The sequence below is a fragment of the Lynx rufus genome, unplaced genomic scaffold, assembly GCF_022079265.1.
Source record: "Lynx rufus isolate CCGP_SWC_20201006 ecotype Redwood Valley unplaced genomic scaffold, mLynRuf1.p SCAF_10, whole genome shotgun sequence".
In the NCBI taxonomy this organism is placed as follows: domain Eukaryota; kingdom Metazoa; phylum Chordata; class Mammalia; order Carnivora; family Felidae; genus Lynx; species Lynx rufus.
This window is the reverse complement of record NW_025814824.1, coordinates 86,549,297-86,565,310: the sequence shown is the minus strand read 5'-3', so window position 1 is coordinate 86,565,310 and position 16,014 is coordinate 86,549,297. Positions and strand designations below refer to the sequence as shown.

General features: G+C 58.5%; 1 protein-coding gene across 1 annotated transcript in view; it reads left to right on the top strand.

Annotated features, from left to right (window-relative positions):
- EEIG1 (estrogen-induced osteoclastogenesis regulator 1) overlaps positions 1 to 13,888 on the top strand; it is a 34,581-nt gene extending 20,693 nt beyond the window's left edge. The window contains exons 2-11 of the mRNA XM_047070085.1: positions 2,013 to 2,133; positions 2,396 to 2,425; positions 4,388 to 4,504; positions 6,462 to 6,508; positions 6,636 to 6,790; positions 8,828 to 8,932; positions 9,016 to 9,211; positions 9,664 to 9,785; positions 9,892 to 9,961; positions 11,370 to 13,888. Of these exons, the coding sequence (XP_046926041.1) occupies positions 2,013 to 2,133; positions 2,396 to 2,425; positions 4,388 to 4,504; positions 6,462 to 6,508; positions 6,636 to 6,790; positions 8,828 to 8,932; positions 9,016 to 9,211; positions 9,664 to 9,785; positions 9,892 to 9,961; positions 11,370 to 11,415 (1,009 nt within the window). The 3' untranslated portion in view covers positions 11,416 to 13,888. The remainder of the gene's footprint in view (positions 1 to 2,012; positions 2,134 to 2,395; positions 2,426 to 4,387; positions 4,505 to 6,461; positions 6,509 to 6,635; positions 6,791 to 8,827; positions 8,933 to 9,015; positions 9,212 to 9,663; positions 9,786 to 9,891; positions 9,962 to 11,369) is intronic.
- Positions 13,889 to 16,014: the final 2,126 nt, after the last annotated feature.

The following is a 16,014-nucleotide window of genomic DNA, read 5'->3' as shown; positions in this document are numbered from 1 at the left end:
TCACGGACCTCCCCAGGCTGGGGCCTTTGAGGGACCTACTGATGCCTCCTGGTGCCCACAAGTCAGCGGGTGGCGTGCCTGTTTTGCCCATGAGGGTGGAGAGGTCGAGCTCTCGCTGAGTCACTCAGTGATCTGAGGGCCGTGAGCCCAGGTCTGCCTGACCCAAGTCCTGTCGTCCCTCGTCACGGCCCCGACAGGATGTAGGAGAAGCCTTGTAGAGTCCGGAGGGGGCTCCTCAGAGAGGCTTGGCGCAGGGGTTTTCATAGCCAAGGAAACCAAAGTGTATTTGTTCCTCACTCATGCTGTTTCCTCTGCCTGGAACTGTCTCCCCCACTGGCTACTCCCCTCTCTTCATTCCTGCCTGAGCTTGAATGTCACCCCCCTGCAAGTCAGTCATCTACCCTGACTCACCCTTCCCTCCACCCCCTCCTGGTGACACTGAGTCATCACCGGGGTAACTGTCACTGTCGGTCTGTGAATAAAGTCCACCACAGGCTCAGTGCCTGACTCATACTTGTCAGTCAGAGACACTGGTGGGGTCTCAGGTACATCGCAGGGCACTGCTGGCCCCAGAACCCTGGTGGGTTCCACCTGCCAGGCCTTCCCCGGCTCTGGGGCCTGTGAACCAAGGTGATGGCCAAATGCTTTGACTGCAGTCAGACAGTCCTGGGTTCAAATCCTGCACTGTCAGTCACTGGGGATGTGATCTGGGGCAGTCTCTTGGGGTCCCAGTGCCCTCAGCGGTAGAAGGGGGTGGCATAGAGCCTACTGTCTGAGGTCGTGCGAGAAGCAAACACGCCCCCGTTCCGATGATGCTCTGCTTGCGCTGACCCTCCAACCTCAGGCCCCAGTCTGACAATTAACCTGTGATCCTCGGGTCCCCGGGGTGTAGGGCGGTCACTTCCTCATCTGTCCACGTGGCTGTTCCTGTTAGATGGGATGATGAAGCAGGAGATAATGTCTCTCATGCCGTCCCTTCCCTTCCGTGGCCACCCCTTCCTGAGCACGGGCTCTGCCAGGCGGGCTGCGGGGGGCCGGGGAGCTGTGCAGGGATGCAGACTCACCAGTGCCACCCCAGGTGCTGCCGGGCAGCTGGGAGAGGCTGGGGGAGCTCCTGGCATTGCTCTGGCTCCCAGGGCACGAAGCATTTCCCTATTAAGGGTGTGTTGCGGTTTTCGGTGTGGTGATACTTCCCAGGTGCAGCAGGAGTGCGGGCCGGAAGGCCAGACCCCCAGTTAGTGTCAGGGAAGCCGAGGACCCCAAGGTGGTGTCTCAGGCCGGTATGGTGAGAGTGACGCATGCAGCCCCTGGGGCCTACTGCTCAAGGTCAAGTCCCTGTTCTGCTGTGCCTGCTGTGGGCCTCGGGCCAGCATGCTAGCCCCCTGAGCTCCGGCGTCTGTGAATGTGGGATTGGGCTAAGGGTAGTAGCCGTCCCAGACAGCTGCTGGAAGGGCGGGCATGATCGTGGGTCTCTGACCCTGGGAGCAGCCCCACTAAAGTGCCGTGAGAGCTGCCCAGCACGTGTGAAGTGTGATCCGAGCGCTAGACATGGCTATTATTACTATCGTTGTTGTTAGTGGCAAAGAAATGGTCTCCGAAGGCCAACTGTTTCCTGTTTGGGCGACACTGGGCAGCTTACCTCGCTTTTCGTCTGCTGGGGAAGACTGTTGTGAGGGTCGGCCGAACAGAATGGTCAGGGGCCAGTGGGAGGTAATGGCAGAGGAAGGAGCCACAGGACAAGGGGAGGGGGCAGTGCTGGGAGCAGGGACAAGGAGTAGCTGCCTCCAGCCTGACCTCACCCCTACCTTGTGTTTTTTCACTTTTTATCACTTACTATTTTTGTTTTTGCAACACTTACACAAGCATGTTCTTGTTAGGAAAACACAGTCACTCTCTGATACAAAGTAAAAAGCCAGAGCTCCCCTCCTCCCTCTACTCCCTAAAGGCCAGCCCTGTCCCTGATACCTGTGCTGACCTGCCTGCTTGTGCTCACCTGTCTGTCTGCCCTGCAGGGAGGAGGTGCGGGAAAACTGCGTGCGGTGGCGGAAGAGGTTCACCTTCGTGTGTAAGATGAGCGCCAACCCGGCCACCGGCCTGCTGGACCCCTGCATCTTCCGTGTGTCGGTGCGCAAGGTGAGGCTGGGCTCCGGGCTGGGGCGGGGGGCTGCAGGCCCAAGGCCAAGGCGGCGGGTGTGAGGCCGCTGGTCCAGTGGCTTTAGGCCCATCCCCTGACCTGTCCCCTTGAGAGAGCATGGAATGAGTCGCTCTGTCCCTTGGCTTGTCTTCCCCCCCAGCAGTCAGATTTGGTGTGGGGTGGGAGGCACCTGGGGAGATGCCCGAGATCACTTGGATTCCCCAGTTACACTGCTGCTTGTGTCTCTGTCTCTCTGTGCAGGAGCTGAAAGGCGGGAAGGCTTATTCCAAGGTGAGTGGGGCTGTGAAGGGATAGTGGGGTGGAACAGGCATGAGAGAAGCTCCCAGAAGAACTTCCAGTCCCTTCTCTGCCCCAAACAGGAGACACTCAGCTCTGCATGAGATGTATTGTTTTTTGGAAATGTCTTTATAGATTGTCTTTGCACTTAATATAAAGGTCCCATGTGCTTGTCACAACACAAATGGCACAGAAGTTCGGAGTGAAAAGGGAAGTTTCCACCCCTTTCCCCTGTAGGCTTCCTCCCCAGATCCCATCCTTGGGTTCGTTAAGGTCTCTCCAGACCGTTTAAGGAAAATGACGTTAGGAAATACACAGAGCAGCGAATAAAACATATGCGCGTGTGGGTCAGAGGAGTAGAGAATGAGCTCCCCGTACGTGTACCTATGTGCACGCAGACAGTGGGATCTTTAAATACACAAAAGGGACTTGTTCTAAACAGATTCGACAGCGTGGTTTCCGCTTGCTGGTACACCGTGGGCATGTTTTCACATCCTCACAAATTCCTTTTGCCATCTAACAGAGGCAGCATCCCCTTGTACGGCTGGGTGCTGGGTACTCCGCCAGCCCCCCCTGTCGCACGTCTGTGTCGTTGCCATTTGCATGGCACCCCCTGGGAAAAGTGAGAAAAGGTGGCTCTGGAAGGATCACCTCTGGCTTTGAATAAGCCTGCTCTGCCCTCGACCCCCTTCGTGGTGGGGACTCACAGCCCACCCTCTGTGGCCCCTGGGAGGCGGCCTGGTAGCAGGGGATGGGCTCAGTCCGGAGGGGAAATGCCTTTGCCTCACCTCGCCCTGCGTGGAAGGCGTGTCCCTTCCCACTGACCAGAGCTCAGGAAGCTCAGCATTCTGGGCTGTGCACTCTGCCCTGGGCAGGGTGGCTAGAACTGAGCTGTGGAAGGTGCCACCAGAGTGGAAATTTCTCCTGCCACTAATTCACATGGGCAGGGACAGCTGCCCAGAAGGAACTACTGGCAGACGCTTAGCAGGTGCCTGGCGCGTGTCAGACCTGCAGGCCCTTCCCCTCTGTCCTGTAGTCAAACGCCCTCGCCAGGCCCTGCTCCCGTTCTCAAGGGAAGGAAGCCGGGGCCCAGAGGGGCAGCTGGACTTGGTGCTGGGAGGGCCTGGTCTTGGGCCTGGCTCTGCGGGTTAGGCGGTGTGGGGCCCTGGGGAAGTCACTTATCTAGAACCTTAGTTTCCTTCTCTGCCAAATGGGGGTCCCTGTGACTTGATGGCAGGGCTAGGATGTGAACCCCCTAAACCTCTAATTCTAGCATGTGTGCCCCTAAACTCTGCCGTGGAGACTTGCATGCAGCAGGTGGTCAGTAAATGCCACTTGTTGCTTTGGTTGCCCCCCGAGTCCCTCATCCCAGCACCCCCTGCCTTAACTCAGTTTCCTGCCTACAGGTCTGGAGACCTGGCTTCTATCGAAGGCTTTCTTAACTCCTACACTTTGTTCTCAAACATTCTCCCACCTCCCTCTGTGTCTCTGGTGCCTCTCTCTGCGTCCCAGAACAGCCAGGTGTTCCCACCAGCCCCCCACTCCAACCTCCATGAGGGACTCCTGCCCTCCCACCTCCCCCCCCCCCCCACGCCATACCAAGTTCCCACGGGCCTTTCCTCCCCCCTGCGTGCTGGCCTGGCGGCTCCCACAGCACAGCCTTGTTTCCCAGGGAACAATGCCTCTGTGTCACAGACAACAATGTCCTTTCATCTCAGGCGCTGCCCTAGTGCACGCTGGGATGTGGCACAAAGGGCGCTTTGTGCGGCTCAGGGATGTGAGCCCCAGACCAGCCTCTGTCCTTGGGTGCCATTATGCAACACTCAGTCTGGGCTGTGGGGCGGGCCCGGGGGATCTGCCTGCCCCCCCCCCCAACCTTGACAAGTTAACCCTTGTGCTGCCCGCTGTGCGCCCACACCCCCTGCAGCTTCCCACACTCTCCTCTGTCCCTCCCAGCTGGGCTTCGCCGACTTGAACCTGGCCGAATTCGCAGGCTCAGGCTCCACAGTGCGCTGCTGCCTGCTGGAGGGATATGACACGAAGAACACCCGTCAGGACAACTCCATCCTCAAGGTACCAGGGTCCCCCACCACCTCTTCTGCCCCTTTTACTAAAGGAGCCCGGCAGACCTGCCCCCATCCTCTGAGGGGTTGTGAAAAATACGGATTCCTAGCCTAGACACTAGGAAGATGTGGTCCCAGGGTCAGGAAACCACCCTCAGAAGCCTGGCTCTGCCACTGGACTCAGTTTCCCCATCTTTAATTGGGGGGTCGGTGGGGGGGGACCCCAGCAGTCTCGTTAAGGGTTTGATGAGCACTTTTGGTGAGATGCTCATCCCCAGGTGTTTGCCACCTCGCATCTCATGACACCTGACAACAGCCCCATCGGGTGTGGTGTGTGGTTTGGTCCCAGTTTTGCGTAGGAGGGGGTCAGGGCACAGAGGTCAGATCATTTGCCTGGGGTCACAGGCAGAACTGATGCTTGGCCCCCAGCTGTTTGACTCCACGGTCCAGCTCCCAACCATTGCCCCATGTGACACCAGACTGCCTGAGCTCGCAGTGGAGGGTCAGTGTGGAAGAACCTGCCATCCCTTGAGCCGGGCAGACCGAGGGATTTCCTCCGAGAGCCCAGCCACAGGCAGGTTTCCGGCGGCCGGGGCAGCTCCCTCCCTCCAGGCAGCTGGCTCTCTGGCCTCTCAGGACAGAGCTATCTGGGCATCTGCCACGGCCAGCACACCTCTCTTCCTCGTCCCCACACCCTTCCACCCGATTGAGAAAACAGTCTTGTCCTAACCACACCTCTGCGAGCTGACCCAGCGGGAACGTGTTGTGCTTAAAGCAGAGCCAGGCAGAGGTGGTGGCCTGGGGTGCTGCAGCCCCTAGGCCCTTTGCAGAGACAACCAGAAGTACCCAAAAAGGTCCAGGCTAGTTGTGATGGGAGCCGGGACCTTTCAGTCTCACCCCACTGGCCCTGTGCACCTTTAGGCAAACCAGGGGGCCTAAGGGCGGGGTGCAGGTGGCTGCAAAGCCGGCTGCCTCACATCCTGTCTGCAGGGCTTTGGGCCCTTACTTCCCTTGAGTCTGTGTCTGGGTCCTGCTTCCCTCTCCTACAGCCTGGGGCCATCACCTACTTTGTGGGCACTATCACAGCCAGATGAAATAATTCATTAAAAAAAAAAAAAAAAAGAAAAACAGTCTCAGGGGGTGCCTGTCTGGCTCAGTCTTAGAGCATGTGACACTTGATCTCTGGGTCATGAATTCGAGCCCCACATTGGGTGTAGAGCTTACTTAAAACAACAAAAAAGTCTCAGCCCAACGACTTCCATTTTTGTCAGTGTTGGCACTGGCTTACGAGCACCCATTTCTTACCCCATCTCCCTCTTCCTGTCGCTCTATCTCAGCCCAGACTTGGGGACCCAGCCTTGCCTTGTTTGGTCCATTGATCTCTGCCCAGGTGCACGATGTCGAACTTCTGATGGCTTCTTGCTTTCCTTTACTCAACACGCCTTCACCAGGCCCCCGCCCTCCGTGTTGGGCTCTGTGGGCACCCCATCTCCCACTCCCACCCACCATGTTGTGCCTGGTGAACCCCCTCCCTACCAGGTGGGCTTCGTGAGCCTCCCTCATGCCTGCCTGCCTGCCTGCCGTGTGGAGCTCGCATACCCTTGCCCACACTGAGGCCATGAGCAGGCCCTGAGGCTGGAGAGGGACTGTAGCCCCCTCCTCGTCACAGTGTTAAGGTCACAGTAGCTAACTTTTTCTGCTTGCCCTCACTGTGTGCCTGGCGCCAAAGCATGCCAAGCCTCATCTCCCCGAGTCCTCTCCACTGTCTCAGGAGACGGGTGTCAGGAGCGCTTCTGTCCTCCACCCACGGAAACGGGGGCTCGGTGCGGTTCGGTGGCTTCGCCGGGGCCAGCGAGGGGCAGAGACGGGATCAGAGGCCAGCCCATCTGAAGCCAGAGCAGGTGGACCGCAGGGAGGCCCTGGGCCGGGGGGTGGCCGTGGTGTGGCTGATCTCTCCCTCTGTGCAGGTCACCATCGGAATGCTCCTGCTCTCCGGAGACCCCTGCTTTAAGACGTGAGCGTGGGCACAGGCTGTGGGGGGCCACACAGGGACTCTTCCCACCTCGGGGCTCTTGGGCTCCCCTGTCTTTGTCTGACCCCGAACATGGGGCACCCCAGTCACAGCCATCTTTCCTCCCCAGGCCGCCGTCCACCGCCAAGTCCATCTCCGTCCCGGGCCAGGACTCCTCCCTGCAGCTGACGCGCAAGGGCGGTGGGACCGGCAGCGGCGGCAGTGGCACCAACTCCCTGACAGGATCCCGGCCCCCCAAGGCGAGGCCCACCATCCTCAGCTCAGGTGCCACTCTCCACCTGCCCTGCTCCTCCCTGTGGCCCAAGGCTCAGCTCAGTCTCCCCAGGTCCCAAGGGGGACGCTTGCTGAGAAGACAGAGGTGTTGGGATGGCGTTTACACCGGTCCATGCTTCCAGTGGGCCGAAGTCTCAGCCCCTCCTGCATGCTGGGCGCTGTGCTGGGCCTCAGGATCGCAGCAGTGTCCTGACCTCGAGGCCCCGTCTTTCAGGAGAGACAGAAGTCAGTCCGGCGGTAAATAAGTCCATGTCACCTTCAGGTGTGACAAGAGCTGTGACGGGCACTGGAAGCATCTGCCTGGGAACAATCATGGAAGCCTCCCCGAAGAGGTGGCATTTGAGCCGAATCCGAGGTGTGGGGTGCGGGGCAATGTTCCTGGCAGAGGGATGTGCCGTGAGCGCTTCTCTCCCGCTTGCTGCCTGACCAGGACTGGCCATTTTGCCTCTCCAGTCTCAGCATCCTCCCCTGACTAATGGGATCAGCCATAGTAACTACATCCTGGGTTGCTTTGGAGATTAGCCTTGCCTGGCACACAGTAGGTACTCTATATATTTCCCAGCACTGGCTTTCTATTAAATTACCATTATTACTAACGTCATAAAAAGTGCAGATGCCTGAATCCCCAGAGGAGACAGCCTGGCCATTAGGATAAGGAAGGGCTACGGGAGAGGAGGCTCCAGCCTCCCCTGCCACCCCGTGTCTAGTGCTGTGCATGGTGAAGCGGGGCCCCTGAGTACCAGCCTTGTACAAGGACCCGGTCCCTGGGGGTGAGCCCGGAGCTGGGAGGCAGACTAAGCCGATTAGTGAGCAGGGCAGCACCTGCCGCCCTCATTTGCACCATGAGAGCTATGAGAGAGGGTGCTGGGCCTCCAGCAGCTCAGCGGATGTTTGCTGAGTGATTCTACCCCCAGGGCGGCTGGGAGCAGAGAGGGCCCTGACCTCAAGGGCCAGCTTTCTTCCGCTCCCATTTTTCCTGTAGACTCAGTCAGGTAAGCCCTAGAACTGAAAGCCCGCCTCGGGCTGGAAACTGCTCACAAGATTAAGGGCTTCCCTGCGCCATCGCTCTCTCCAGCTTCTGGACCGGGCCACCCCAGTGTAGACGGTGCCTGTTGTACCAAGTAGAAGAGGTGCCTCTCCCAGGCAGGGCGGGGATTTGAGCCCCCACGCGCCTCTTCACTGGTTTTCTACCCATCTCCTCCTGCGACCCCCACCCCATCTGCAGAGCACCTGTTTTGAGAAGCCCCGTGGCTTTGGGTGGGGACACAGGCAGGACTGGGGTCCAGCCTGTGGCCTGGTGTGCTGTTCTCTGAGGAGGAGATGGACGAGATGAGTCCTTCCTTCCTGTGACCAGAACTGGTGGGCAGGCACTCGTGGAGCCCTGAGTGGATCCCGCCTGGGCCCCTTGTGCCTCCTGCTGGCGAGTGCCGGCAAGTTTGTTTCCAAAGTTGGGCTTATGGGTGACTTGTGACAGGACTGTCAGCCACTCCCCATTCCCCTTATTCCTTCCACTCTGGCTCTACTGACCTAGGCTCATTAAAGCCTCGGGGCCTTTGCTTCTGCTGTTCCTCTGTGTGGAAGGTTCTTTCCCCGATGCTTTATGTGGCTCGTTCCCTCCCATGCCTCCTGAAGGCCTCCCATTAAGGCCCTCTCCTCAGAGGAGCCTTGCCTGATCCCAGACTGGGTCAGACCCCCATACACACTGCTCCCTGTTCTGTAACAAGCACCTCAGTTGTGGTTAATTGTGGGTCATTATTCAACATTCTCTTCCCACTGGCCTTGTGACACCATCTCCCGTCTACGGCCCCCGGTAGAGAACCCTGTGCAGAGGAGGTCCCCACGGATGTTTGTGGAATGGACAGACCTGGGCTCCAGCGGTGAACTGTGGCGGCGGTAGAACTCAGCTTTTCAGTCTGTTAAATGGGAAACACTCAGTGCGCCCCCCACCCCCCACCCTGACCCAGTGAGAGGACGCGTGTGAAGGGCAGGGGCCGGCACCGCTGGTAAGCCTGTCTCCCCGCCTTCCAGGGGTGCCAGAGGAGGCCGAGCAGAACCTGTCCAGCCCCGAGGAGGTGTTCCACTCCGGTCACTCCCGCAACTCCAGCTACGCCAGCCAGCAGTCCAGGATCTCTGGTGAGTGCCCGCCTGGCTCCGTGCCCCTGGCCCTCCACCTCCCTGGCCGGCCCCTGTAACGAGCCTCCCCAAATGCCCACCAGGCTACAGCACAGAACACTCGCGCTCCTCCAGCCTCTCGGACTTGACGCACCGCCGCAACACGTCGACGAGCAGCAGCGCCTCGGGCGGCCTCAGCATGACTGTGGAGGGCCCCGAGGGCGGGGAGCGGGAGCACCGGCCCCCCGAGAAGCCGCCGCGGCCGCCTCGGCCCCCGCATCTGTCTGACCGTTCATTTCGGTGAGCACAGCGCTCCTGGAGAACAGACCCGTCTCAGGGGCACCCTGAACCTCTGCTTCTTTGCCTGTGACACGGGGACAGCAGGGTCCCCCACCCCAGAGGGTTGGATGGTGATGATTCAGCCAGTGGACGTACATGCAAGGCATGGCCTGGGCCTGGCATGCACGTGCCGTTGTGTGTGCCTTGGTGTACCTAGGTCCCTGGTCTACACGCCGTGCAGCCTCTCGGAGGCTACGAGGTTAGGTAACCTCTCAGAGCCTCCGGGTCGGCATCCATAAAACCAGGTCATGGCACCTGCCCTGCGGGCCGAGGTGAGGGCTGAAGGAACACAATTGGGAATACATCCTCACGTGCACTCAGAGCAGCCTCAGTGCTGCAGGTGCTCCGGTGTCCTCCTTGTGCCTGTCACTGGCCGGACTGCTGTGACTCTGCCCTGCTTTGCTCCACCCCAGGCGGAAGAAGGACTCCGTGGAGAGTCACCCGACCTGGGTGGATGACACTCGGATCGACGCAGATGACATCGTGGAGAAGATCATGCAAAGCCAAGACTTTACGGACGGCAGCAACACTGAGGGTGAGCTGCCCGCACGGGGAGGACCGGGGGACGATGCCAGCTGTTCCGGGGGTCCCCTGGCTGCCCCTGCCCCACTCAGCCTCCATCCTCCCCTGTGTCCCCACAGACAGCAACCTCCGGCTGTTTGTGAGCCGTGATGGCTCTACCACACTGAGTGGCATCCAGCTGGCCAACAGGTAAGGGTGACAGTTTGGGGATGGGTCACTAGGGTGGCCATGGGGAACAGGGGTGAGAGCAAGGTCTCTGCAGACACTGACCTGGCTTTGAATGCCAGTTCTTATCACCACGTTGTGACCTTGGACCAGTCACTTCTCTGAACCTCAGTTTCCTTATCCGTCAAATGGTGTGGACCATACCGTCTCCACCTAGAAACCTGGGACATGCAGGGGTTGGTTCTGACTGAGGGTTGCAAGGATAGCCTTGGAAAGTGCCTAGCACAGGGCTTGGCACACAGCAGGGGCTTTATCCGTCTCTATTTTGCCCTCTGCTTTTCCCTTCCTTCTGGATCTGAGAACCCCTAAAAATGATGTTGCTGACTCATTTTATTTATTGGACAAATATTTATTGAGCACCAGCTATGCACCAAACACTGAGCTAGGTCGTGGGGATGCAACAGTGAGCAGCACAGACCTGTGCCTGCCTAATGTTTACATATGAGGGGGTGGTAGGACCAAACTTGGGCTTCAGGTCTGCAGTTTATAGAGGGCCTTCTTGTGATCATTTATTTATTTGTAGCATGTTTACTGGCTCACTGAATGAATGAGCAGAGGAGCTTCCCATGTGCAGGGTCGTCCTGAGGCCTTTCCGCCCTGTTCCTGTGGGCCGGATGGGAAAGTGCACATCTAACATCTAGGTTCCGGGGTGTGGGGGGACGTGGCTGAGCTGCCCAGGCGCCCGGCACCTTCCCTCTGGTGCTGCTATGCTGACACCTGCTGGCTGAGGCTTGAAATTGCAGCTGCCTTTCCTGGTGGCTTCCTGGGCTGTCCCGGGTAAGGTGGGCGAGAGGAAAACAGGATGCCTCCTTGGAGGTTTGTAAACACCACCCCCTAACCCCCTATGACAGTGAGGATACGGGGGATGGGAGAAACCAATTTAATCAGGAGCAAGGTCTTAGCAGAGCTGCACCCCAAGCCCTGAATGTCCACGACCCTGTGGCTGGGTGGGCCTGGCTTCTGTGGGGGAAAAAAAGAGCCAACCAGGCTCCCTGACCTTCTGCTGTCTTCTTGGTAAGCCTCATGATCCCTCTGCTCCTCAGTGCCTTCATCTGTCAAGTGGGGTGGAGTGAAGTCTTTCCCTGCCAGGGCTGCTACGAGGATGGGTGCAGCACACCCCTGAGCCACTGGTGCTCAGGAAGGGCTCAGGCGCGGCCCGTAGCAGCTCTGAGATCCCACAGACTCCGATACTTACCATCTGTGTTGCCCTAGGCAGGTGACTCAACTTCCCTGAGCTTCGGTTTACCCCTCTGTGAAACAGGGCCAGTTAGTTACAGTGCCAACTCGTGGGGTGCTTACAAGGGCCTGCCCCGGAAGAGCGTCTAGGAGGATAAGCTGACCTGTTTCTCCCCTCCCCTCCCCTCCCCTGCAGGGTCTCCTCTGGGGTCTATGAGCCTGTCGTAATCGAAAGCCATTGAGGAGCGGGCGTCCAGCCTGGGGAAGGGCCCTGCCTTCGCGGGCATCCAGGCCCACAGCATTCCACGAGGGACCTTCCGCTTCGGATCGCCTTCCGCGCCACATCTCATCTGTGCCTCCTCCGTGCACTCCAGCCCCGCTCCTGCCCCAAAGCATCATTCCACTGTCCTCCCATCCATGCCGGGACCCTCCTGGCCTGCCAGGCCCCGGGCACCACTGTGAATATTCTCCTCTGAACCACTAGGGGGGCAGGCCATGCAGGCCCACGAAGCAGGTGGACAAGACCAAGATGGCCGGGACTGCCCCGCTGGAGACCAATTGGGCCCCTCAGTGGGGACATGCAGCGGCATCTCCGCGCGGGGATGCCTGTGGCTGAAGGGCCTCTTGCCCCTTGTCCCTGCTCACCCCAGGAGCATTGGCTCAGCCGTGCCCTGGCAGGGCCTTGCTCCACCACCCCCTTGCCCTTGGGAGGGCCGGTCCACCCCCAGAATCCCGCCACCATGGCTCCCTGACTGCTTAGTGCTTCAGCTGTCCCTTCCCTGTGTCCTGGGGGACCCGCTGGCGGCCTTCTCCTGGGAACCAAGACCACCCACGCTCCACATTGAAACCCCCTCCCCCAACGAATGTTCTCCTGCTGCCCCGGCAGCCTGCACTTTGCACATGCTCGTCTCCAGCACAGCCCCCCTGGCCCTTGCCTGCCTTTCCCTTGAGCCCTTCGCAAGGATTCCCTGGCACTGCCTGCTGTGCAGCCAGTGCCTGCCTCTAGCGGTCCGGCTGGAACGTGGCACCGCCTCTCCCCCTGTTTAGCTCCAGCTCAGGCCTGAGCCCATGTCGAGAAAGGTCTGAGCATCGATGGTGGCTCACCTCTGCTCGGGGCTGGATCCTGAGCAGCTGGTTTCCTGTAGGAAGCCAGGGAAGGTGCCTCCCAAACCCTTAGAGGTTGAGAGTCTGGCTGGGCTGGGCTTGGCAAGCAAAGCCCCCTCTCCCTCCCCGCAGGGTCAGCTAGCCCAGGCTGGGGCCGATGCTGAGAGGCAGGTGGGCTGTGACCGGACTGGCCCGGAGCTGGCTTCCTGGCCAGAAAAGCCTCAGCCCTCCTCTGGAAGCACCCCTCTCTGGGCGAAGGCGAGGTGGGGAGCAGTCTGGCCCTGCCCCCACCCCTCGCTAAAGCCTCTGCTGTCTGCACCCCACCCCTCCCGTCTTCCTTACTTGCTTGAAGATGGGTTCTGACTGCCAGCCAGTCCCTGGACAGACTTCCCTGCCACCCTGAAATTTCACTTATTTTGTGTGAACCCAGCAGGCTGGTGTTTACGTACTCCTATACCTTTTTTCTTTTTAACATTTCATTTCCTCTCTTCTTTCTTTTTCTTTCTTTCTCTTTCCTTTTTTTTTTTTTGAGTTCACAGTTTGGTATTTTCTCCTCCCCCCGGTGAGGGGAGGTGGTTCTGTTCTCTGCCCTACCTGCTGGCTGGGTCCCAGCAGGACTAGGGAGCTAGATGGGGGGAGGGGGGGCAGGATACTGGTTCTCTCCCTGGTGGGGTGCAGGTGCCGGTGGGGTGTCCTCCCCAGGCTGGGAGGGCTCCTTGCCCTTATGCTCCAGCTGGCAAGAATTGGAGCCTTTGTCTTGGAACCTCCTGGCCTGGGGAGGAGAGCATTTCTAGGATTCGTTGTCATTGTTTTTAATCCCCTAACTCTTAGAAACTGAATGTGAGGAGGCTCTTGCTAAGACAGGACAGAGTACTTGCTGTGGCTGGAGAGGGCTCTGGTTAGCCCTGCGGGTCCCTTCCCGCCCGCAGGCACCTGGCGCTTTACAAGGAAGCTGGCTGTGCAGTCTCCAGGTGAAGTGACCCCCAGAAAACGGGAGAGCCCTCTCCTTCCCTTCTGTGTCTGCGTGACCTCTGCCCAATGGGGAAGCGCATTCAGGGTGTATTTGGGGTCTGGCTCAAAGTTCCGGGCTTCAGGCATAAAACAGCCAGTTCTGGTGCTGTTGGGACTCCCCCAAACCCCAGCCCCACCCAAGTCGAGGTCTGGGCTTGACAGACACCCCAGAAGCAGACAGAGCCTGCCACATTCTTCCATGCCAGTCTCTGGGCCAGGGTAATTGGACTGAGAATTCGGCCACATCCAAATTAACACTAGCTGGAGCCAGAGGCCTGGAGCCCTTTCTTCAATCTCTGGTCTTGTCAAGCTCGGTGAATTCCCGCCAGGCACCCACAGCTCCTGGACGTAAAATACTATATATAGAGAAAGACTATATTAAAGATATTTTTGGAAAGGAATCAGTCTATGCAATGCCAGTTTGGAATCTTCTTGAAAGACAGTTTAACGTTTTTACTAGGAGATTTAAAGAAAATAAAAGTCTACAATATTTTTAGGTTACTTTTTTTGTGGTCACCCCAAACTGACCACATGGTGTGGTCTGCTGGGATGGAGATCTTCTGTGTTCTCCTCTCTCTTAGAGGGTTGAGCTGGGAAATGGGGGGGGGGTGGGAGGGGGTATCTTTTTTTTTCTTTTGGTCTTTTTTTTTTTTTTTTTTTTAATCCCCTCCTTTCTAACAGAATGTTGCCGCCACCACCACCCCTTATTCAGAAGGCTGTGTTTGTATCTCTGTCTCCCGGCTTCTGTTGTAGAAAATCACATTGTAAGGGGAAATCAGCCTAGTGTCAGTGTCTTGGTTGGGGGAAAAAAAATTAAATGTCGCAATTTTTGTTTGTTATGGCATGTTGGGTTTTGTTTGTTTCACCACGTGGTCAGCATCAGAAGAAAGCCAGATGTGCAGGTGGACATCCGGGAATGGGGGAAGGTGTAGGTGGCCTGGGTTCTCCCTGTCCTGGCTGCCATCAAAATTATTATCACCTTTATTACTCCAGATTCCTGGGGAGGAAACTGAGGCCCAGGAAGGCAGTTTCTTGCCAGTCTCACACCTACTAAGTGGCAGCTCTGATCTCAGGGCACAAGTTCTAACCACTGGACTTCCCCAGCAGTCAGCCTGAGGGACAAATAACTGTCTGTGCCTCAGTTTCCTCAGCTGTAAATGGGCTGGCGGATGAAAATGGGTGTACAGCCTGACACGGGAGGTACTGAGTTTGTTCCCAACTCCTCTCGAGCCCCAGGCCACAACTGTCTCCAGGCCCAGGCCCCTCACTTCCTGTCCCCCACACTCAAGTTACACAGGAGCCAGCAGCTTGGCCAAGCTCTGAGAAGGGCAAGGCACCCTGGCCTTTAATTAGCTCAGAAGTGGCAGGAAGCCTCCGCGGCCGTGGACAGGCCAGAAGGGACCAGACCACCAGGCCTCCTCCCCGCTGCAGCATGACCTCGTCTGCACCCCTTCTCTGGGCTGACACCCACTCATGGCCCCTTTAAACCCTGGAGGCTGATTTTGAGTCTCTTCCTCTGTTCTGCACGGCACACCTGGGGAGGGAAGAGTCGGCCCCTGGCTGAGGCCAAAGTCTGTCCTGAGATGGAGAGGGAAGTCCCTGGGCTGTAGGCCAAGAAGAGTTGCTCCTATCATCTTCGAAGAGTGCAGCCCCCACAGGGACCGGCTCAGGTGACCCAAGGAGTCACGCCGCCAGCAGGAGCAAATCACGCCAGGTTCAGACACATCTCTGCAAGTCTGTCTGCCCATCCTCCCGCCCCTCGTTCTGGGCACTAGGGATACGGCAGTGACCACAGACCCCATCCCCAGGGAGCCCACAGGCCAGTTCAACAAGTACATGAGCGAACGAAAACTCAGTGACAAGCGTTAGCTCGGAGACACACAGGGGGGGCTGTGGAGCACAGGGGAGGGAACCCTGCCCGGCTGTCAAGGGGCTTCCCTAGGACGTGTGGCATCCCACTGAGACCTGATGGGTGAGGAGCAGGTAGCCAGCCCCTCGAGCTGTGGCAAGACAGTGTTCCAAACTGGGGAAGGACCTGCGTGGGGGCTCAGTCCAAGACCTGTCTGTGCTGCTGCCCGGGCTGCAGGGACACGCAGAGCCCAACAGGCAAATGGTGAGGAAACGGAGGATCACCCTGACCTCATCCCCGCAGTGAAGAGAAGACACCAGAAAGGGTCTCCTGGGAAGCCAGGCGACCGGAAGGGGGCACTCCCCTCACAGCCAGTGAGAATCCTCCTCATCGCTGGGGACGCGGGCTTACCCACCCTCCCTCCTCCTCCCACCCCAGGTGGGGGCAATGAACACCCTCTGCACCCCTGTCGACAATTAGGGCCTCGGGACTAGGAAATGGGTGCCGGTCTCGGCCTCACCACTGATTCGAGTTGTGATCTGCAAGTCTTCTGAGCCTCATTTTCCCCATCTGCAAAATGGGACTTCTGACCTCCCACGCCATGCCCGCTCTGGGTTTGGGGTCCTGGGATATTTAGAGATGGAGTTTTTCTTCTGGGGCGTGTTCGACAGGACGGATGGCATGAGTGCCAGCCAGTCTGGATCCTCCCACTCGTTTCCATTCACTAGAAAGCGTCTGGGAACAGCGTGTCCCATAATGCCCTCGGAAACTACACTTCCCGACATGCGAAGGGGGGGAGGGGCGGCACCCTCCTGTCTTGGGATACGTAGTCCCGGGCCCACTTAAAGACTACGACTCCCAGCGTGCCCCGCGGCCC